The sequence below is a fragment of the Ipomoea triloba genome, chromosome 10, assembly GCF_003576645.1.
Source record: "Ipomoea triloba cultivar NCNSP0323 chromosome 10, ASM357664v1".
Classification (NCBI taxonomy): domain Eukaryota; kingdom Viridiplantae; phylum Streptophyta; class Magnoliopsida; order Solanales; family Convolvulaceae; genus Ipomoea; species Ipomoea triloba.
The window spans coordinates 28892464-28915790 of NC_044925.1; the positions used below are offsets into that span (position 1 = coordinate 28892464).

The 23327-nt window shown below is 37.0% G+C and overlaps 4 protein-coding genes across 4 annotated transcripts; 2 read left to right on the forward strand and 2 right to left on the reverse strand.

The window, feature by feature from the left end:
- Nucleotides 1-215: 215 nt before the first annotated feature.
- On the reverse strand, nucleotides 216-4097 carry LOC116031809 (auxin transporter-like protein 2). Its single transcript, XM_031274118.1, has 8 exons — nucleotides 3709-4097; nucleotides 3389-3574; nucleotides 3139-3251; nucleotides 2758-2941; nucleotides 2510-2607; nucleotides 1410-1617; nucleotides 989-1246; nucleotides 216-875 (listed from the first exon to the last, which is right to left on the reverse strand). Exons 1-8 carry the CDS (start codon nucleotides 3865-3867, stop codon nucleotides 600-602), a joined length of 1482 nt encoding a protein of 493 aa, XP_031129978.1. The 5' UTR covers nucleotides 3868-4097; the 3' UTR covers nucleotides 216-599.
- Nucleotides 4098-8549: 4452 nt separating this feature from the next.
- On the forward strand, nucleotides 8550-12554 carry LOC116032581 (thaumatin-like protein 1b). Its single transcript, XM_031275215.1, has 4 exons — nucleotides 8550-9030; nucleotides 9132-9831; nucleotides 11977-12065; nucleotides 12141-12554. The coding sequence occupies exons 1-4, from the start codon at nucleotides 8967-8969 to the stop codon at nucleotides 12143-12145; spliced, it is 858 nt and encodes a 285-aa protein (XP_031131075.1). The 5' UTR covers nucleotides 8550-8966; the 3' UTR covers nucleotides 12146-12554.
- Nucleotides 12555-13820: 1266 nt separating this feature from the next.
- Nucleotides 13821-15778, forward strand: LOC116031510 (thaumatin-like protein 1). Its single transcript, XM_031273735.1, has 3 exons — nucleotides 13821-14320; nucleotides 14615-15281; nucleotides 15397-15778. Exons 1-3 carry the CDS (start codon nucleotides 14257-14259, stop codon nucleotides 15602-15604), a joined length of 939 nt encoding a protein of 312 aa, XP_031129595.1. The 5' UTR covers nucleotides 13821-14256; the 3' UTR covers nucleotides 15605-15778.
- A 421-nt stretch (nucleotides 15779-16199) lies between these two features.
- On the reverse strand, nucleotides 16200-18331 carry LOC116032536 (protein NUCLEAR FUSION DEFECTIVE 4-like). The gene is made up of 2 exons (XM_031275139.1): nucleotides 17154-18331; nucleotides 16200-16990 (listed from the first exon to the last, which is right to left on the reverse strand). Exons 1-2 carry the CDS (start codon nucleotides 18329-18331, stop codon nucleotides 16519-16521), a joined length of 1650 nt encoding a protein of 549 aa, XP_031130999.1. The 3' UTR covers nucleotides 16200-16518.
- Nucleotides 18332-23327: the final 4996 nt, after the last annotated feature.

Sequence of the window (23327 nt, forward strand, 5' to 3'; positions counted from 1 at the left end):
AATTCAATGTTATAGTCTAGACATAAATTTGTGGGGATGATAACCTTAAAGGGATACATTACAGTAATTAGGGTATAAGATATTAGAGAAATTTATGTTTTTCACTGCTAGGGGGGGGGCGCCAAATTGAAGATCGAGTTGGCCTATGGATGTATGTTTATCCAACTCCATCACATATTACTTCAATAATAATCATATTGTAGAAACAAAAAAAATATGATGCCATGCACGCACATACACTAAACATTAAACATAAACTTTTTTGATCCATATAAAGCCGGCCTACTCCATTTCAAGTAGGTACAACGAACGAACTAAGCAAATCCATTTCAAGTAGATACAACTAAAGAACTAAGCAAATGAAGCTGCTGCTCCGCTCCTACCTAATTCATGCATGCATATCTCTCTCTCTCTCTCTCAGCTAGCTCATATAATTTGATAGAAACAATAAGCAAATTAAAGCTGGGGTGGCGTGGTTAGCATTTTGGGATGGGATGGGATGATTGGAGTTAATTGGGAGTGAGGATCGGAGAAGGCAATTACACATGCATGCATTGTTGTAATGGAGATATTGATGGGGTGGGAGAATTGAATTGAAATTAAAGGTGGTGGGTGAGATTGGTGAGGTGCAGTAGAGATGGGGCAGGCGCGGTGGCGTTGAGGATTTGGGGTGCCGGGGCGGGCTGGTGAGGATGAGGGCATTGATAGCACTTGGTGAAAAGTCCGAATGTGTCAATTTGGTGGATGAAGTTTAGCATGCTTGCCCACCCACCAAACCCAAAACCAACAATCATCACCCACACTACTATAAATATATTTATGGTAAATGTTCCCGCCCATCTTCCCAAAAACTTGGGAGGCTGTTCCACAGCATTCTGGATCACCAAAAATATATATAATTACAACCTTAGCTTAGCTTGCTTATTAATCCATTATTATTAATTAAAACTAGAATGAATTATATTGAATAGATGGATGATATATATACCTCTCGGGCCGCGGATGATTTGAAGGTGAACATATGAGCAAGAGCAGGGATAATGTAGACGGTGAAGCTAACGAGAAGCGAGCCTACTGTGGAATTGATAGGGCCAAAGAATGGGAAGACGATGGCCAGAAACCATATGGGTATGACCACAGGCAACCTTGATGCTGCCCTCTTGCATAGGCTCTTGCATTCGTGCATGCCTATTGCCTTCTCCCACACAAAGTATAATGGCGTGCAAGCAAATCCGAACGTTATAAACTGCATGCATGCGCCATATATTCAATTCAATTAAATCCGGCCGGCCTATTAGTCTAGCTAGGTTATAAGATAATAGGTAATATTATATATTAAGCTAAGGATAATGGATAATATAATGCATTAAAAAGAATATAATAAAGAAATGAATTTAGGCAGGGCATGCCTGATGAATGAGCATGAGGATGACAGCCATGTCACGGAAGGGTGTTCTTGGGAGAAGAGAAAAGGCATTGGAATGGTCAAGAAGCAAATCTCCGAATGCCCAATACACTGCCGCTGCCGAAGGTAACGTCAGTGTCAACACAAACATTGTCGCCAACAGGTAAATTGCTTTGAACTTCTGTGGCTTCCACATAGCGTGCATTATCTCTCTGTCGTACAACATTATATTATTCAATTCCATCCTCAAATTAAACTCATACATACAACAAAAACTATATATAAAAAAGTAAATGACTAATTTGGATTTACTCTCATCTCTCACTCTAGCTCATCATCACACTTTTTTCTCCTTTAATTTGCTTTTACTGGAGAAAAGCAACACTGTACCATTTGCCAGGCCAGCTGAGGGTATATGCATGAATGATGTAATTAATTGATTCAATAAAGCTAGCTGGCCTCAGCCTCACTTTTTCCAGTTTTCCCTTATCACTGATTGGGCATAAGAACGAAAAAGCTTGTAAAGTGAATATAATGGGAGAAAGAGTTGTGGCTTTCTATACTTGAGAAAGGGCATAAAGAGATCCAAGAAAAGTATGACTTTTTCCCATGCACGCCTCAGCCTCAGCCTCAGCCTCAGCCTCAGCCTCAGACGTACGCATTCCCAATTTCGAAATCCACACTAGTTTTCATCGTTAACATAACATTCCACAGCTAATCCATTCAAACAGTAGTATGTATTGAATGTCACAAGCTAAGTAGTGAATTCAACAAGAAAGAATATATTATATTATATATAGGTAGGTATGCATTTATTATTACTTTATATTGGTATGTGGTCACATGCAAGTTTAAACTATTAAAGAATATATATATACACACAGCCACAGGCAGACAAAAGAACAGTCAATAGATCCGCAAGCTAAGGTGAACCTAACATGTGGAAGCATAAACTAAACTATAAAACTCAACAATTAAGGTTATGTCATTTCAAAGAAAGCTAAGAGGCCGGGTGAATAGTTATTGAAATGTAGAAATTAAATGTATGTTAAGACCGAACCAATCCAAGACAACAGAATAATAAAATATGAAAGGTTGTCTTACACAGTGACAGCATGTCCCCCGAATGTGTATAGAATGTTTGTGGCTCCTGTGAAGTATAGCACAAGTTTGGTTGGTCCAGAGTGCTTAACCCCCTCAACCTGCAATCAATATAATTAATCATATATACAAATGGATCGGATATGATTAAATTAGATTATTATTTTGTTGACATCCAGATGGATAGAATGTTGAATTCACATGATATGATATGATATGATGATGATGATATGTGGGGGCCGGGGGCTTACCGGGCCATGGAGGAGGGAAGCGATGGTTAGGTACCAAGCGGTGTAAGTAGTCATCAACAAGCCAAGAAAAGACCAAATGCGGTAGTTGTGAAAGGAGGGGATGAAGACGGTGGTAGCACAGCAAGCTCCAAAGATGTAGGTCCAAGTCCTCTTGTCCAGATTATCATTTATGTAATAGATATTGCTGCATTTTTATTTTTATTTTTATATTCAATTCACACTAGTTAATCATCAAACACATACAGATGCCATGCAGTAACTATATGTATATATTAATAAGGCAGGCATTATATATATAATATTGCAGAGCAGACTTAGGTTGCAGTAATTAATAAGTAAAATAATTAAAAGTGAAGTTTAGGTAATTAAGGAGGGCTGTACCTAGCACAAGCGATGAGCTGAATTACAGATCCAAACAGAAGAAAAGTGCAGTTAAATGCCAAACCCACGTTTCTCCAGTGCTTTCCAAGCAGCCCATCAAGAACTTCAAACCACTACACATACAAAATATATATATATGAAATAATCTATCTATCTGAGCGAGCTGAGGTTGGCTGGGGTCTGAATCCAATTATATAAAACAAGCTAGCAAAGGCATTAATGAGATGAATGAAGTGAAGTAAGTAATTACCTGAATGACGTGATTGCGGAAATCGACCTTTTCTCGCTCTTTTCTAGTTCTGTACTCAACATAGAGAGAACTAATGAGGTAGGCAGTCCAGCTGCCCATCAACCCATAGAAGAGCTGAAATGATATGCCCGACACCATCCCCAGCTGAGAAAACGAGTACGGTAACGTCAGCAGGACTTGAGCCACCTACATCCAGTAAGTAATATACAATGTAGTGTATGTTAGCTAGCTAGGAAGATATATATCTATATCTATATAGATGGAGATGATGAGAGATGGAATCCCAAATGAAATGGTTAATAAGTAATTAATTACCATACCTGATTAGAAGCACAGCTAAACCAAGCATCATACACCGATCCGCCATGCCAGAAGAGGTTAGAGATCTTAGTCTTCATGTCCTTAGCTTTCCCTTCTCTCTCCATCTCCACATAGTTCCCTGCTATTATCGTCTCCACCACCTTGTCTGAGCTTTCCATTTTTCAATCTCTCTCTCTTTCTCCCTTTGAATGCCAGATGATCTGAGTTGAGTTACGTCACCAAAGCTAAGCCTTGAACATTAATGGCCTGCCCTTAAATGGACATACATACAAAGCCCGCAGCTGCCTCCATCTCCCTATCTATGCTATATATTTATATTACTACTTGGGACCTTTATCTTACCTCAACCAAGATTTCGATTCGTTGCGACAAATATGACATTCTCTCCTTTTCTTTTTCCTTTTGGCCGGGTATAACTTGCTTACTTTTACATCTTGAAAGCTATTTTTATTTTTATTGTCATGTCATGCTAATAATTTTTTTTTCTCTCTCTTCAACTACCAAACTATTATTATAACATATTATAATAAAAATAAAATAAAGTATACTAAGACCAAAGCATAGTAGGTTGCTAGTAGAGAGTGGGCACTGGGCAGTAGTGGTTATTTCCTTTTGGATCGGAATACGTAAATAGTTTGAGCATGCGAGGTTTAATGAGTGATGGTGGTTTTCGAGCCAAAGATTAAATCTTTTGTTTTCTACCAAATTAATTAGTTTAATAATATAAATTTTGTATAATTTAGGGAGTAGTGGAGCGTGATTGGAGTGTCCGCACGGGTGGGCTTCCCTTATTCCAAGGAAAATTGCTCTAATAATATGTGTATGCATTTACATAACCTAGCTAAGATAAGGAGCGTAGATCACGGTCCAAAATGATATTGTTTTAATGTTAAAAATAAAATTTTGTATTTCGTGCGTTTATGTGTTAGAATAATGAGTTTTTTAGGGTAAGATAATGTAATGTGTTAGAATAATGTATTTTATAAATTAGAACAATGTACTTTATATGTTTTTAGACCATAGTTTACATAGTTGTGTGGGCCACAACCACACAATAGTGATTGCTACAATAACACTCCATTCATTACTACTACTAGAATCTAATCTAGGCCGGACATACATATAAGTGTGAGATTACATATACAAATTAAAAATAGTACAGTAAAAACATGATACTTTAATTAATTTTACAAAATACAAATATATAAGTTGGAAGAGAAAAAAAAAAAAAAGGGGAGAAATTGTATATATTATTAGATAGGATGTAATGCAATGTAATAGTCAAAGTACAGTAATAATTAAAGAGAGGTAGCAGAGGATCGGAATAATAATAATAATAATTATGAGAAAATTAAAGTAGACTGTATGATTGCAAGGAAACGGGCGTGATCACTTTATTTATAACAAGCTAAGGAGAAAGCTGCTTTAATTTTCTTGCTGGATGGAGTGGATGGTCACATGTACCTATGTTGGCTTTGGGAAAATGACTTGAAGATGCCCTCGCTAGCTAGCTGGCCGGACGCACAATACCAACACCGTACCCCAAAAACTAAACCCTCTTACCTCCGGGGTATAATATAACTTGGTGAATGAAAGAATAATGAGTTTGGGGTAAGCGAGTACTAAGCCTCAAATCCCACAAGGGGTGAGATATCAGAGTCAATGCAAAATTTTATATTACTCCTTAGGTTTGGAGTTCAAATATTAATTTCAAATGACAGTGGAAAGTGAGTATGGTCTTCAAGGAATGGTTAGAGAGGAATTAAACACAAGTGCATTGAGTGTTTGAGAGCTAATCATCGTGAAGTATTAGATCACTTTGAGGATGTTAGGCCGCCACGTTGGTAGTCACAACATGACGCCTAACATCTGAAAGCTAGTAATTAAGTGTGATTACAGTCAACTCCGCCGTGACCACCTCCCAGAGGCACTTTGGAGTTTGGACGACTTCGCTCTCTTGCTCCATGCCAAGCTCTCAATACAAGCCTCCATTTTGCCCCCTTTTTGCATTAATCTCTTGCAAAAATGTTATATGATCTTTTTCAGCTCATGAATGCCTAGACCCAATATTTCCTTCCTACAATCACAAATGCATCAAATTAAACCTTGTTCAATTCCACTATACTTACTCAGCATTCAAGCAAAATGAAGCACAATTATAAGCCATGGGGGGCTTATCATGGTTCAGATTCAAAAAAATGTACCAAACGAACTTAATTCTTTCCTACTTATATAATTTATCAATTTCGTAATATATAAGAGTTTATAATTTATAAAATAATTGTTTTCATTATTCTTTAATATAATTCTTCAATTCACATACATTAATTAATGTTTAATAATCTTTGGATATGATTTAAATTTGAATAATAATAATGTTGGGGGAGTAATGATTGATTATTGTAATGCGATATGATCTGGGATGGTACGGTGATGATAATGCAACATATACACATGCACATGATTACAGATGTCGAAAAAAGGGGAATTAAAATAATTGGAGAAAAGATGGAAAAGAAAAGAAGGGTGGATTGTTAGTTTTTAGTTGGATGGAAAGAAGAAACATATTGATGGAATGGGGAGGTAGAGGTAGGAGGAGGTGAGGGCAAAATGGTAGCGTTATGTCACGCTTTCCGGACATGACAAATTCAATTCATGAGGTTGGGGACCAGATCAGATCAGAAACATACATTCCCTGATGCATCTGTCTTGTCCCCTTGACTATCACATTTTTTTAAATTGCTGACTGAGCTGCCACCCCGCCCCGCCCAGTGTTTTTGGTTTCATATATCTTAGATTGCATCTCCAATTCAAGCTCACCAGTCACCTCATCTCACCTAGCTCGCATATATATATATATATATATATATATGTCGTCTGTCTGTGTGAATGTATGATTCAAATGCGCGCTGAGCTGATGCTAATAATAGTTGATCCAGTATTAGTCTCTGTTACGTTAAATCCACTAGTCTTTGTTTCATTGTTTCCCCGCCCCCTCCCTCCCTGTTACTTCTTCCACAATTAATGATTCATATATATATGCTTCTGCAGCCTGCAGCGTGATATATGCCTACTGTACTGTTGTTCCACCCAGAAAATAATTAAACAAATAATCAACCCTCCTGCCCTCATTATTACTTCAGCATACATCAACCAAATTAAAGCTTACTTTCACCTCCACCTCATTCAATTCATTTCATACACTAATCAACTGAATTCATTGCATACACTAATCACATCACTTAGCTAGGAAGACTATAGTTTTGATATGTAGGCAATAGGACTGAATTTGATCATTCAATGTTCAAGTCTTTAATAACTGCCTTGACTTGAATGACACTTTTTTAATCTAAGCTGATTTTACTAAATGACAAATGAGGTTATCAATAACACTCACACAATCTATTATAACCATTCATCTACAATATAATTGGTCATATTACACATGTCTAGCTCGTATTAGTAACTCTCTAATTAACAGATACTATTTTTCTTGTATAAAGATTATTTAAATTAAATGTACTATAAAAGGATCTAAACACTGCTAGTATGGTTTTTTAAAAAAGGTTTTTTTTTTTTTAAATTTATCATTTCATTTTTTGTTTTTCTTCATACCCAAAAAATGTTTGAAATCTTTCATTCTCATCACCTAGTTCAGATGCCCTTTTTAACTTTTTGAGTGAATTAATTTCTAGAGATAGATAGAATGCTTTGTAAAAATATATGTCAGCCTATGTGTGTTCAAGAGTTATTATCCTTCCCTGCATTATAATAGTACACATTGCCAACTATTGTCCGGTTGGTAAATGGCAATATGTACTATTAATTTTGATAATGTTGTTGTTGAGTATTGACCCTGTTTGGTAAATAAATCAGCCTATCAGCCAATTTTGACTTATTTGATCACTATTAATTGTTTGGCTAATAAGTTTTTTGTAACTTCAAAATGCTAAAATTCAAAAGGCTACTCAAAACAGTCTTTTCAATTAGCTTTTTGAGAAAAGAAATTATACCAAACAGCTATCAGCTAACAGCTAATTTATCAAACAATTTTCTACAATCAGCTAATATTATCAACAAATCAATTATTTTAATCCAAACAGCCAACCCAATCAGCCAACAACCATTACCAAACAGGGCCATTGTGTTTTTTTTTTTTTTGGGTGGGGGTGGGGGAGGGGTATAGTTCTTTATTATTTAAATTTGAACTTCAAATTAAGAGAAAATAATTTAATTTATGTGAAAACTGAAGCATATATATAATAGAAGAACAGTGTATGTATATACGGTATAGAATGATAGTATACACAGTGAATAATAGATGGAATGGTGAAGTCCGTTCCAATCCATTTAGGAAACACCATGATGCTCAATTCATTCACTGCCATCTGTCCTTGGGGTACAAATTAAATTAAAGTTACCCTTCCATAAAATGCTTCTTTTATAAAGCTATACATTAATTATTGACAACCATAAATGCATGTCAATTTACAACTTTTCTTTAATTTTATGCACCACCTCACCAACAAAAACAAAATTAAATATAGACCGTAGGTATATAATGTAACCAAAAAGAAAAAAAAAAAATTGAGCCCGTCACCCTTTTTTGGTACAGACTGTAAGTGTGAACAATTCTTTTTTTATTAAACGTGTGATAAGCAATAAATGAGATGAGCCAACCAGATGTTGACTTTGGGCTTGCTAATGATCCCAGATAAGTGTTGTTCAATTATGTCATCCCTGGCATCAATCATGTGATTCCATATACCAGATAGAACTTACCCGAAGAATCATGTATATTTTTCTCTTAGGGCGACTATGTTTGGACTTGATGAATTGAGACAATGTTATTGGCCAAGTATCTTCTTCAGCTTTTGTTTTTCATATTTGCAGCTTGCAGCTGCAGGACATAATATACGAAGAAGCTAAGGATATCCTATGAAGCGCCATCTTCCTCAGCAAAACATACACACTTGTAACTTGTTGAATAAATAAAAACGGGTGGGTAATTTTAAAATGGCAAAATCATGGAATATGCTAAAACCTCCCACTCCACTCCACTCCCTTCCTTTTACTCTGTTTTCTTTATCTTTCTTCCTAAGCTTCCTTGCTTCTTTCAAAAAGAAAATTCCTGAGACCACAAAAATAATCCTGAAAAAGAGAAAGAATTAAAGTAGAAAACGAATTAGTAAAAGCAACCAAAAGCTCTTAACTCTTGTATCAATCAAACATAGACTCTCTTTCTCTCTCCAACCCAATGGGTCGTCTCCTCGCCGTCGCCTGTCTTTCTCTTCTCCTCTCTACGAGCTCGCTCTTCTCTGGTAATAATCATTGCAACCACCTTGCTCTTACTAATTACTTCTGCTAAAGTTATTTCCTTTTAGATGTTTTCATCGAAATCTTTGATGATTAAAAACTACAGAAGTGCAGTCAACCACGTTCAAGATAGTGAACAAGTGCCGGCAAACAGTGTGGCCTGGAATTCTAACGGGCGCCAACCGTGCAATATTATACCCCACAGGATTTAAGCTCAACAGCGGCAAATCCAAAACTCTTTCAGTGCCCAGATCGTGGTCGGGTCGGGTATGGGGCCGAACCCTCTGTTCTAATGATTCTTCGGGTAAGTTCAGCTGCGTCACCGGCGATTGCGGCTCCGGGAAGGTACAGTGTGCCGGTAGTGGGGCTATACCCCCAGCCACCTTGGCTGAGTTCACTCTTAATGGTGACCAGGGCCTCGACTTCTATGACGTCAGCCTCGTGGACGGCTACAACCTCCCGATGCTGATTGTGGCCAAGGGCGGCAAGAGAGGAGGCTGCGCCTCCACCGGTTGCTTAGTGGACTTGAACGCTGCGTGCCCTTCGGACTTGAAAGTGGCGCGTGGCAACGGGAGTGACAGCGAGGGTGTGGCCTGTAAAAGCGCGTGCTTGGCATTCAACCAGCCCATCTACTGCTGCAGCGATGCGTACGCGACGCCGGACACTTGTCACCCCTCCACCTACTCGCTCTTCTTCAAGCATGCCTGCCCGCGATCTTACAGCTATGCCTACGACGACCACACCAGCACCTTCACCTGCGATGGCGCTGATTACTTGATCATGTTCTGTCCGCCACCTTATACCAGGTCAACTAACATTATCTCCCGCATTTCATCAGTTCAATTCATGTGTCTGGGTGCAAATTGCATATTTCAATCAGTTTTAGCTGGAAACTTGTGCTTAATCTTTGTGGTTTGGTGTTAAGTGCCAAAATCCTGCCTGCTTACAAACATGGCAGAATATAATGCAGAAGTAAGTCGTCAAACAACTTTTGTATAGAGCCTATTTGACATGAGGACAGTAATTTGGCAAACTGGAGAATAAGAGAACAAGTAATTAAAGAAGAAAATATCCCATGCCTCATCATGGTTTCCCTTTAACCTCCATATAGCCAAATTAAGAAGAGATTAGTTGAAAAATCTAGCCTTTAAAACATGCCATCTCAAGCATTTGGGTTGACTTGATAGTATTTGCATACAGTTAAAGAGCTAATTAAGCATTATATTCATCAAACCAGATTGTCAAGTTCTTGGTTGCAGTGGCATTATATACAGGATAAAAATGTGTTTTGTTTTGCTTGGGCCTTGAGGAAGAGAAAACTAGAAAGTAGGCAAAGCATGACTGGTAGATTGATAATACCATCCATATTTCACCCCACATGGTAGTTTGCCAATTGGGAGCATTTGTATTCATATTAGGAAAGTATTGCCAATGCATTCATTTTACTCTACTTGAATAGACTCTAGTATGCCATTTTAGTCTTTTCCTGCCTAGCAAGTTGGGAATTATCTAGAGATGAGGAAAGTTGCACCCTGTATTAGTCAGTCACTCGTCCTTCAAGTCTCCTGTATTAGTCAATCAGCAAATTAAACCAGGAAAAAAAGCTTGTCTGTTCCAAAGGCACAAACATGCATGCCAAGTACCTATAGCACTCGGTTCTCATCTAGCTTTTCTGTACTATAACCTTCCAGATTGGAGAGCTTATACAATCAAATATCCAACTGATTTGGCATGCCCTCATCAGAGGTTGCCAATTGTATTGATTAAATTTTCATGGTTGATGTCCCATGCTTGGGAAAACACATTTTTTGCCTGTTATAGACACTTGCATATTCCCTCAACTCGCTGCTACACTTGTTGTCCACATTCCATTGGTAGGGGTAATGCATTATATTCCAGAAATAATATATTGCTTCAAATGCTCTTCTGAAGTAAAGCAAGCAAGCTCCCTTTGCCAAGTAGAATAAATCTGTTGGTGTTGGATGCCTGTGGAATTATAGTAATTAATGTCTGCCTGGCCACAAGTCCTTAACTATGTCATATATATAGTATCTTAACAATCCTTAAAGAAATTGTGGAATCTAATCTAGAGGTGGGTTAATCTAAGAAAATAGATGGTTTGATTTATTTTGTCATTGCTGATGCAGAAACAATTTTTCTTTCTCCCCCTGAAACTCCCCAGACAAAGGAGCCCTGCCCTGATCATAGTGTCTTGGGACCTCTGTGATACTAGCTCGTACATGATATCTATGACTCTCTTTACCCTCACCTTATCTGTCAATCTTTGGCAGTCGTAGTTGAGCAGCTTATTTACGGGTGTCAGCTGATCGAGGAAACACTCAAACTGAGTGCTGTCTTGAGTCACAGAGCCAATCCTGCTTTTAAATAGCTAGTATGGCTACTGATTACAAGTAATTGAGGTGTAAGTTGGCTTCGTTGCCCTCTCTCTGAGGAGTCTTGCCCGTGTAATTCATTAGGTAGAGAACAAAATTTCAAAATCAACTGTGTTTAGAGTGTTTTGATTGTGAGGGAGGAGGATCATTTTGAGTTGGCAAAAATAAAGAACTTACAGAGTGGTCTTTGCTCTGGAAGTTTGTTTCCTCTAATGCTCAAGATCCTTAGGCTAAAGCAAAAGTTGAATAAAGGAGCCTGTGTGTCTGTACTGTGTCTTCCATATTCAGTATGTAGACGATGCCACAGATATTTTACTTTAAACATGTGTAGCTGTTTTAGATGCTTAACCGTAGCAGTTAGTGTGATTTGTTGGATTTGGATGCTTATAAATTTGCTTGTATCAACTGGCCTGTTGTATCAAATTTCATTCCACCTCTTATATAGTTTGAACTATCACTATCACTATCACTATCACTTACAATACACTTGTACACCAATTGATTTGTAGAAGCAACATACTGTACTGTAAGTAGTTCACACGGAAACTATTTTTGCAGCCAGAAAGTGCTGTCAGCACGGAAGCAGGCAGCTGACTTGCCATTAGTTAATGAAACTATGTTGTACCTTGGAAGGCGCCATAGAAGTGGTATGTTCTATATGCATGACTTTGGCGGAAGCCTCTGTTGGCCTGCTGTAACTAACCTTGGTGAGTTTACTTCAGGTTGATTTTTGAAACCGCAATTGAAGATGGAGGGAATTGAATGCTGTCTGGAAACTTTGGTTTGGGTTCTACATCTGGTACACCCATAACAAATGACTGGATCTATGCATTCTTCAATTCTACGCCTTTTATGTTGTTGTGGTCAAGCTAGCTTTCTGGAAATGATTTCTGTACAGCCTACAGCCTACAGGCATGATCTATTGGACACTGGTACATACAGAATTTCCTTTGGAATGGGAGTTAACAAATTTTGGTTGAATAGATCGATCTTAGGATAGAACAGTGGATTATATTACATCACATGCATTCTCAGTTTTTAGCTGTTGGTTGCTGTGTGTATGGCATATATATATGCTGCAACAAATCTTGTAAAGTTGGCAAATCTTTATATTAATTACTACATCTTTACATCATTATTATGCGTAAAACTTGCCAACAATATAATATTCTACTCAGCAGTAATTACTGGTACATTACAACTATAGATGAGTACTGGCGTGCAAATTTGAATAATCTTTTATATAACCTTTCCAATCCATTAGATAATTATATTTAATCAAAAGTAATGGGAAAACGCGGTGGAAAGAGACAACGTTTTATTGCAAAAGTTGAGTTCTGCACGAAAAGTAGACCAACTTAACGTTCCAAAAACACTACAACAGTTGCGATACTTTTTAAATGAAATTACAGCTCATTTTTACCTTTTCAATGAACTCGTTTTACTAAAAACCATGAATAATTGAAGTTTCATTTTAATAGCATCCACGGACCACAATAGTAGATTTTTTGTGAGACTTTATGTGATGCTGAAGAAAGAGTTGCCCAGTTGGACGCATTAATCTAGAACTTTTCTTTAAAAAAAAAAATGTTTTTCAAATTTTGTTTTACTTTTTCTTTTTTTTTTTTCATTTTCCCTTCCCTCCCATTTTTTTCCTACTTGGATCCATTTACTGGATTTTGACAATAATTGTACCAGCAGAAAAGAGTCAAAGTGTACAGCTCGAAACATTTCAGAATCATGAAAAGAAGAGATGCGGTGCCCATCCATCCGATGGAGGGAATCCGAGGCTTCCTAATTTCCTATCCCCAGTCCCCACCCACCCGGCCCCTTCAATATAATGTTGTCAACAGTACAACAGTCCACACTAAAACCTTGAGGAGTTTGGAAATTAAAAGATGATGCTAGCTAGCTATTTCATACAAATTCATTCGGAGTACGCATAAGTTTATTGAATTGAAGAAGAGGTAGTCTAGTTGACAACTACTTGGTACCAAATGTCAACAAAAATAAACAACTTTTGACAAATAAAACTGCTGCGCTGTCTTTGCCTAAAATGCCATATGTTTCAACCTAACACTGCTACAACAATGACTCTTCAATTTTGCAATTTAATAATAATAGTAAAGAATTCTCAAAAAAAAAAAAAAAATAATAATAATAATAGTAAAGACTCCCCATGTTCTGTGGGATCAAAATATCACTTTCAATCTGGTCCCCTAAACCACGCCCTCCCAGGCTCCGATATGATTGATCACTGCATTAAATTACTGGTTCTAGCTAGCATGCAGTACAGTACTGCATTAATATATGGCAAAAGATACTTAAAATATATATATATATATATATATATATATATATATATATATATATATAATGCCACAAAATGAGCATATATGGTGCCAAAATTAAGGATGCAGTACTGCATGCATGCATTTTCTCCTTTCCAATTTCAAGCACATTCTGCTTTCTATTTTCCCAACATCCCTTAATAATAAATGAGCTTTGCTGTTCGTTTATATTATGGGTATAGTAATAATAATGACCCCTTAAGGCTGGCTTAATAATACCTGCTGAAATCATTAGCCATTTCTCAATCATCAGTTTTAGTAACTGCAGGCAGGCCAATCTGTTTCCCTTCAATTCTCCCCCTGGCCTGCCTATCTCCTACCTGCAATTTCTACACTCACCTCTCTCCCTCCCTAGTATAGTTTAGTATAGTCTAAGCAGATAATATAATCCAATTTTTGGTTGCATTAATATTTCTTCGATCAGCTTCAATTCCATTCTCTCATCTCTTTTATATCTCATAGAAGAAAACTAACAAAAGATCTGCGCATGTCTTCTTCTCCAAGCTTCATTGTCAGCTTCTTTCTAGCTTTTTTCATACTTACTCATCGTGGTAAGAAAAGACCGTCTCTTTCATTGTAACTATTTTCTTCGCACATTTAATTTCCATCATTGTGTTTGTGAGTGGGTAGACATGTGAAGAACTGTACTTTCACGTAATCTTGGAGATGGGCTTCTGATAGATATTTTCAGCTTCAACAAGATAAGATAAGATAAGATAAAGCTGTGATTTTTACTGTTTCCTGCTATTCTTACGTTTTAATTAGGGGCTACATTTGAACTAACTTTCACGTAATCTAGCTAGCTAGGAAGATAAATCTGTGATTTTTTTTTTTGGTTGGTTCAGGTGGTGTTTTAGGTGCTACATTTACGTTTGTGAACAAATGTGAATACACAGTTTGGCCGGGGATTCTAGCAAATGCGGGCAGTCCTAGTCTTGAGAGCACTGGATTTGAGCTTCCAAAGGACTCTTCCAGCGCCCTCACTGCTCCGACTGGATGGTCCGGCAGGTTCTGGGGCCGAACGGGGTGTAACTTTGACGAGTCGGGCTCATGCGCAACAGGGGACTGCGGATCCGGTGAGGTGGAATGCAATGGCGCCGGAGCAGCGCCGCCTGCTACGCTGGCGGAGTTCAGTCTTGGAACAGTGGGGCAGGACTTCTATGATGTCAGCCTGGTGGACGGCTACAATTTGCCCATGTTGATAGAAGCGTCGGGAGGATCGGGTATGTGCGCCACCACGGGTTGCGTCACGGATGTCAACCAAATTTGCCCTGCTGAACTGAGACTGAGCGGCGGGCAGGCGTGTCGGAGCGCTTGCGAGGCTTTCGCGAAACCAGAGTACTGTTGCAGCGGCGAGTACAACAGTCCCATAACGTGCAAGCCGTCGGTGTATTCAGAGATGTTCAAGTCGGCGTGCCCCAGGTCGTATAGCTACGCTTATGACGACCCCACCAGCACTTTCACTTGCAGCGCTGCGGATTATACGCTCACATTTTGTCCTTCCTTGCCAAGGTAATTAATTAATTATTAAAACCAACCAAAATTAGAGATTTCCAGGCCATTATTTTGGTACATGGTAATTTGTTTCAGTGGAGAATCCTCCCTAATATTATATACCATGTGGCAGTCAAAAATCTTCCAAGGAAACAATGCCAACCACAAGTGGTGTTGGGTCTGCTGGGACAGGAATGGAATCGAGATCGGGATCAGGAGAAACAGGGATGGGTGATGGATCTTGGTTGGCTGGATTAGCCATGGGCGATTCAACGAGGATTTTGGCAACTACTGGTTTGCATTGTATTTGTGGTGTCATTCTCCTATTCCTCTTCTTGTAGTTGTAGGTAGTAGTACTAGACTTGTAGTATTTAGAATGGTGTGGTGCTCCGTGTTCATGCTCATTATTATTACCTTTAGTTTTCTACTTTAATTTGATTTGATTTGTGTACTGCATTTACATTACTTAAATGTTGGAGAAAAGATAAGAAGCAGCTGCAACTGCCCCGTGGAAAGGAGATGGACCAAATTCTTTTGAAAACATTGGAATTGGCGAATCGCCTTTGCGGAAACTTTACGTTATGGCTAAAATTAATTAATATTGTGTGGACTGTAGAGGGTCGTTTGTGAAAGAAAAAGAATGGGTTTTTATTAACCGGTGGCTGGCATGTGATCAGAATGCAGGCCGTGTCGCCAAAGTCAATAAAATGTGCGGATCACGAAGAAATGAAAATGAATTGGTTTCGTCGTCTCAACTCCGGATAGTTAGTGTTGGAATGGCTTGCCAACACAGACAATTTTTATTTTTATTTTTTTTGAAAAGACCAACACAGACAAATTAAAATGAATAATTTTAAAAGAATTTGGTAAACCAAGAACCATTATTACTTTTTATAAAGTAACAAAAAAAGAAAATAAATCCCAAGATATATATAATAATGAAAATAACCATCGACTCAAAAATGTTCCATCCACACTTCAATTCCCAAAATGTAAATTGCATACAGTACTGGACTTGGATGAACCACTCAAACCCAATACTACTAAATTGCATGTATTCAGCCCATCATCAGTTATGATTCTCTGATTTTATATTCCACAACTCACTAACCAAACACGTACGAGGAACATGTCAGTCAGGTATTCACTGTGATTCTAATAGCAGAAGGAAAAATAAAAAATCGATTATCCATTATTCCATTCATACAAATTAAAATGGATCAAACAAAATTTATCTATCGGCCGACATGAGAGCTCAAGACAAGGAAGGTGCAGTCTTCTTGGTTTTCCTGGCTGCATAAATCTTGGAATAAACGGCTCTGGTTCGGATGGAAAGCAGGACGTCCAGTCCAAAACCAACCACACACGCAATAGCCATAACTATAAACACCAGCCTATAGCAGTGTGCGCCGACACACGTATTCCCGCCGCCGGCCGTTTCAGTAGCCTCGGCATCGTATAACAGTCCGGCGAGCAAACCGGAGAAGAGGAAAGATCCCAGTGGAAGGTTGATGATGAGAACGTTGTAAATGAGGCCGTAGTACTTGAGGCCGAAGAGTTCAGATGCAGTGGGCACCGTTACAGCAAGACGAACTCCATAGCAAATTCCGACTACTATGGACCCCACGTACAGTGAGCCCGGCAGAGCCATGGCCATCATTATGTATCCAACCGCCATTAGAATCTGTGAAGCTGCGTTCCATACCGGCCTGGGTGTTCCAGCTTTCCTGCAAATTAATAATTAACAATTACTAGAAAGTCAATTAAGGTGGTCCAAAAAGGAAAAGTTGACGTAGAAAACAAGGGGCGGCAGCAGCTAGTATAGGATTGCTTAAAGATTAAGATTATTACTTATTAGAGAAAATGAAATGGTGTGGTGAACTAGCTTACTTGATGAAGTATTCTGAAACGGAACCAGAAAGGATGCGCCCAAAAAATCCCCAAATGCTGGTGAGCGATACAAAGATTGAAACGTCTGCATAACCAAGAGCCAATCCCATTTGTCCCATGTTATTCATAACCGCTAATCCCGTTCCCACTCCACACAGAAATGACACAAAAAGTATCCAAAAGTCAACCGTTTTCATGGCCTCGAAGATTGTATGGTCTTCCCCAATGACAGGTGGCGTCTTTACCACATCATCATCTGCCGCCGCCGGCGGGGCTGGGTCACCGCTCTTCTCCACCGGAAGTGTTTCTTGAGCAAGTAGAGGCTGGGTGGGATTTCTTTCCACGTCCAAACCATTGGAATTGGAATTGGAACGAAGATAATTCTTGATAGTAAGGTAAACCGGAAGTGACAGAGGAGAAGCCAAGAGAACCAGAAGAACAGCAGCAAAGACTTGGGAAAACAGACGCCCGTGAGGCCCTGATACATCAAACACCAAAAGATAAACCGCAATTACTATGGCAATGATGTTCACTACCCCAAAGTATTTCACTTCTTCTTTCTCCTCTACGGCGGTGGAGGACGGCGGAACTTCACGGAGGAAAAAAATAGCGGTGAGGCAAACAACAAAAGGGACGACCGCGAGCATGAGCAAGAATTTGGCAGGGTCATCCGCGAAAAGAGCGGAGCAGATGTCAGTGAAAATGGCGGTACTCAAACCGACGTAACCTTTCAAGATCCCGGAGACAGGACCCCTGTTTTTCCTGAAATTGCGGATGCATGTAACCAGGATAGCGGTGTTCATCCAAGTAGTGCTGTTGCCTCCCATACACAGAAAAATGCACATGGCCCAGTAAGGTAGAGGCTGGATGCGGCCGCTCACCACCAGCCATTGGACGCCGTAGCCTATAAAGCCTTCGACGGAGCCGATGAGGAGAATAACGGGAGTGGGCAAGCGGTCGGAGGCGATGCCGGCGAGGATGCCAAAGGCTTTCCCGACGTCTTTAGCCACGGAGAGGTTATTGAGTTGGAGCTGAGTGAGGGCCATGAGGGTCTTGAGCGCATCGGAGTAGTTAGAGAAGGTGTAATTGTTGCCGGAGATGGCTTGGACCCAAACGGCGGTCACAAAGCCAATCCATTTATTGGCCGTCGGCGAAGTGGAAGAGACTCCGAATCCCATCAAAATCAACGGACAAAAGTCTTTAGTTTGGGGAATACAGAATGGAAAGGAAAGGGGAAGAATTGAGGTGTGGCAAATTAAATGGGATAGTTGGTTGGTGTTTATTATTATAGGACATTGGAAAATGGGAAGACAGCGGCTTTGAATTTATAGAATTATTATTTACTTACCTTTACCATATGCTTGAAAAGTATAAGTCGACTTGCATCCCATAGATTAGTAATGACGCGGTTTGCCGGAATTGAGATCTGAGCTTTCCCATCCTTCTCGATTAAAAATGAAAATATAAAAATAAAAACCAACAGTTCCACATCAATGACAAGTAATTCAAATGAATTATTTCCTTTAAATAAACTTTCAAGTTGTAATTTAATTTTATAAGTCAAATCAAAACTTGAATTTCAAAATATATTATGATGGATTTAAAAAAATTAATGATGCATGAGTATGACTAATTAAATTTAAATCCCAAAAGTCTCAACACCCTTACAATTCATCATTGAACAAAAGAATGAATTATTACCGTATGCGCAATATTTTTAAATATTATTTCAATCACAATTTTTGTTTAGAAAAATAATACATGTTAATTCCAATATCATTAGAATTCCATCACGAACTTTGTTCATTGAATGATACGTAATGTTCAATAATTATTGTCTAATCACAATCAACTCACTAAATATGTACTCTTAGTGCAAAGGTTACGGAACTTTGTGTATTACGGAGTAGTATCACAATTGAATTTGAATATATTGAGTGAGTGAATATGATAGGTTCTTTGATATTAGAAATATATTCAATTATTTAGTAAAGAATATAAAGGACAGGCTCAACTTGCATATGCATATACACCACATAAATATTTAATTATCAACAGTACAGTGAAAAAAGATAGATCCATAAAAACATCATTTAATTTTATTTTATTTTTTTACTGATTGATATATTTAAATATTTGGATCACCAATATTCATTTAATTTCAATTAAATTATAATTGATTGAGCTGAGCAAATCGATGAGTAGAAGAAGGCAAATAAACGCATGCAGGTCACCCCACCAATAATATAATAAGATAAAGCAACTTAAAGTTAGGTGCATTCACTTATTCAAATGTTCTATCATGTGAAGAGGTAAAAGGCAACGTTATTTATTTTTATTTGATAAGTGGCCTCGCATATGTTAATAATAAGCACCCCATCTTATATTAGCATCAACTTTCTGCATTTTGTAAATTAATAAATTCTGTGATATTTTCATTTGTATGAATAGTTTATAAATTAGTGAAATTACATAAATATTTTTTAAATGAGTTAGAATATATATATATATATATATATATATATATATATATATCACATAATACTCACCTTTGACATAGCATTATATATTTTCAAAAAAAAGACATAGCATTATATGATTGATTTTTAGTTATTTTTTTGTACTTGATTTTTAAAAATCGTAATAGAGCCCGTAAATTTATGACCATCTAAATTTTTTTTATTTTATATTAGCATATAAGTTTAAGTGGGATAAATAACATTATTTAGTTGTTAAAGACTTTGATCAAGTGACATAAATGTTGCCCTCTCAAATGAAAAGTCATAAGTTTGAACTCAATAACCGTATTAATTCATCATGAATAAAGATATGATCCATAAGAGCAAAAGGGCCAAGAAAACCCCAGCTGTAAGACCAACAAATCCGGATCGGATGCCGATCTTACAGTGAACCCAATGCAAATCAGTATACACGAAAACCATTATCAAAAACCATACAAATCAATTAACAGCCGTTATCAAAGACTAATCACAACAATACTAATTGCCAATCAATATGTACGGCATGTGGGTCGAACTGGACCTTAAAGCCCTGCCAACAGACTTAAATAATAAAATAATTAATTTTATAAATATGCAAATTGATATTGATTAATTCTTCCATATACTCAGTGTACAAAGTACGTAGAGAAAATGTATGTAAAGTATATTGCAAAAATCCATAATGAGCTCTCAATCCCCTTTTTATTGATGTTCTTGAGTTCAAATGGAGCCAGCCTTCTCCGGTAGAAGGTGACGTCAATGGTGAGTCGGTGTTGTTTCACTCGCTGGAATTCGGTTGAATGTTCGTCGGAGTTGGTTGAAAGTTTAGTTGACCTGTAATTACAAGACAAAATAGGTTAGGGGGCTTATTTGCTTCAAAATAACAAATTTGAGGTCTAATTGAAGCTTTTTGAAGTTGAATGACCCTAAACCCTTATCCCCAAAAAAATGACGTAGATTGAATCCAAACACGTTGTCTTTTGACAGTGTAAATTAAGGTTTAAAGTAGATTTTGAGGTGGTAAAGTTTAAATTAAAGTTCTTGCATTGACAGTGAAATTTAAGGACTCAATTATTAATGAGAATATAGTTTTAAGTCACTCATGTGAAATTTAATAAGAAGTTAATGTAATTAATGGAGTTATAAAGTGTTTTGAAAATTGGAGTTCTAAAGTAACCAAACTAATTAAGTATTTGGAGATCAAAATTAATTGAGTTCAATCTGGTTAGGAGAATTGTTAGGAAGTTTAATCAATTTAATTAGTTTGCAAGTGTACGTCATTTTAGATTACCTATGCTAGCAATTGAAGGCATAAGTTGTTGTAGTTATCTTAAAGCATTGATATGATGCCTAATCAAATACAAAGTAACTATACCAATCAACCAAAGAATATTATCATGTCAACCTACTTACAAATTGTTATAATGGCACAAGCTGTGAAGATATAATTTATATAGTCTCTTGGGCTTTGTAATATGGGTCATCTTCATCTTTAATATTAATTTTACATATATTCATTACTCATTTTGTATTAGTTTATATTACATATGACTAGACGTCTAGACTTATCACTTATATATATGATTATATCCACTTGAAACTTCTCCAATTACTTGATAGTATGTGTTTAAACATCTAATTATACTTCTCTCAATCATAATAAAGCATTTTATCATCTTCGTCCATACTCTCGATCTGTTCTTATCTTTACATAATAAAAGCATAGATATTTATTTTGTATCTAATCTCGTTATCATCAGTGTATCACTAGTAGCCACATAATATTGGTTGTGGAGTTGATTTATACATTTCAAGACTTTAAAGGCAGAGGCGGCCCAACTTGTACAGCGAATGGATTCGATGGGGGAAAAAGACATCCAAAATATCTACAAAAGATTTTTTTTTTCCCCCACTTTGGATTCATATCATTTATTTAATAATTTAATTGTAAGGTGGGGGTATAGAAACAGAATAAATTGGTATGGTAGGTAAGCCCCTCCACTGACGATGATATATATGATGGATGCTGTTTGGTTTGTTGTCATCAACGTTAACGACATTCCTGAAAGCCCCCCACAGTACGTACTAAGACATGTGACTAGTCGTACTGTTAAATGGCCGAATATGTATATGCGCTGTAAAGTAAAGATATACTATATAGTATATATTATATGGACCAGAAAGGTAACCACGTACAATTGTAAATGCGGGAATTGAAACATATTTCATATTATATTGCAGTACGTAATAAGGAGTATTAGTTATTTATATTAGCCGCCCAGGCCCCAGGGTAGCTGCCCGCAATTCACGACTAGTAATGCACTTATATATATATATTTCATTAGCTTAGAGTTAATAATGTTTTGTGTTGGACTGTTATCCTGTGGATCCTGCTAATACAACCAATGCATATGTTTATTTTACCTACGGTTTCGCAGCCTTATATTAATATATTAGCCAGCATGCAGCCATGCATCAACTTGATGATACTTTAGAATTTAATAAATTAAAATAGTCCGTAATATAATGCTTTTCTAAAGATTATTGTTTTATGGCAATATTTTTTTTTGTTTTATAGCAATATGCTCTCATATTCACAAAAATTATATATGGATCATGTCTAAAAGAAGGAAAAATCCTATGGAATATATAAATATAACGTACAAAAGTGATATATATATATATATATATATATATATATATATATATATATATATATATATATATATGAGTAATTTGGGGTGTATTGGGTATTTGGCCATGGAGAGACGTCCGCAAGCAGTGCTTATAATAACTCCGCCTTATAGAGTAGTGAAGTAGTCATTAGAATTATTGAAATGTGATGATAAGATAAGAATATAAGATGGCAAATAAGTACGGCTCTAGCTAGGCCCGCATCGGCAACCATATCATCATTGTAGACTGAAATGCTTTTCTACTTTTCAATCAACATTTATTGTTGTTTTGTTAATCGATCTTGCCACATATATATATGTTATCTTCCTCTTCTTCTTTTTAGAAATATTACGACTCTTTTTATTTATTATTTGATCCACATCACATCAATCAATTATAGACAAATAAGTATAAGAGGTGTTTGGCAAATGACTGATAGCTGATAGCTGGTAGCTGGTAGCTGATCAAATTAATTGATAGTTAATAGCTGATTGTGCTAGCTAGTTTGACCAACTGATTGTATTAGCTGATTATAAAAAGTGTTTGGTAAATTAGCTGTTTACTATTAGTTTATTGTATGTAAAATGACATTTAAAGGTATGAGTGTATTGTGCTATTTTAAGTTTGACATTTAAGGGTATGAGTGTATTGTGTTATTTTAAGTTTTAAATATAACAAAATATGTAATTTATTACTATTATATTATTATTATTAAATATAATTATTTATTTACATTTAAAATATTATTATTATTATTATTATTATTATTATTATTTTATTGCCTAAACTGCTAAACCTCACACTCTCACAGCCCACAACCCCGTATTATTTTAATAACAGAATTATTATTATTATTATTAACCCAAACCCACAGCCCATTCAAGACAAATCCCTACCCATTCCCTCTCTCTTAATTCCCTAATGGCATGTTTGGTTCACGGAATAGGTAGGGAATGACATAGCATTCCCAGTAATAACCTATTCCGTCGTTTGGTTC

What these genes read in the sequence shown, in the direction of transcription:
- LOC116031510 (XM_031273735.1), top strand. Translation starts at nt 14,257, where the DNA reads ATGTCTTCTTCTCCAAGCTTCATTGTCAGCTTCTTTCTAGCTTTTTTC. An exon ending in TTTCATACTTACTCATCGTG is followed by an intron (nt 14,321 to 14,614) that starts GTAAGAAAAGAC and finishes TGGTTGGTTCAG; the next exon opens with GTGGTGTTTTAGGTGCTACA. An exon ending in TTTTGTCCTTCCTTGCCAAG is followed by an intron (nt 15,282 to 15,396) that starts GTAATTAATTAA and finishes ACCATGTGGCAG; the next exon opens with TCAAAAATCTTCCAAGGAAA.
- LOC116032581 (XM_031275215.1), top strand. Translation starts at nt 8,967, where the DNA reads ATGGGTCGTCTCCTCGCCGTCGCCTGTCTTTCTCTTCTCCTCTCTACG. An exon ending in TACGAGCTCGCTCTTCTCTG is followed by an intron (nt 9,031 to 9,131) that starts GTAATAATCATT and finishes TAAAAACTACAG; the next exon opens with AAGTGCAGTCAACCACGTTC. An exon ending in TGTCCGCCACCTTATACCAG is followed by an intron (nt 9,832 to 11,976) that starts GTCAACTAACAT and finishes CTATTTTTGCAG; the next exon opens with CCAGAAAGTGCTGTCAGCAC.
- LOC116032536 (XM_031275139.1), bottom strand. Translation starts at nt 18,331, where the DNA reads ATGGGATTCGGAGTCTCTTCCACTTCGCCGACGGCCAATAAATGGATT. An exon ending in GTTTCAGAATACTTCATCAA is followed by an intron (nt 16,991 to 17,153) that starts GTAAGCTAGTTC and finishes ATTAATTTGCAG; the next exon opens with GAAAGCTGGAACACCCAGGC.
- LOC116031809 (XM_031274118.1), bottom strand. Translation starts at nt 3,867, where the DNA reads ATGGAAAGCTCAGACAAGGTGGTGGAGACGATAATAGCAGGGAACTAT. An exon ending in CAGCTCATCGCTTGTGCTAG is followed by an intron (nt 2,942 to 3,138) that starts GTACAGCCCTCC and finishes ATAAAAATGCAG; the next exon opens with CAATATCTATTACATAAATG. An exon ending in AATCATCCGCGGCCCGAGAG is followed by an intron (nt 876 to 988) that starts GTATATATATCA and finishes TTGGTGATCCAG; the next exon opens with AATGCTGTGGAACAGCCTCC.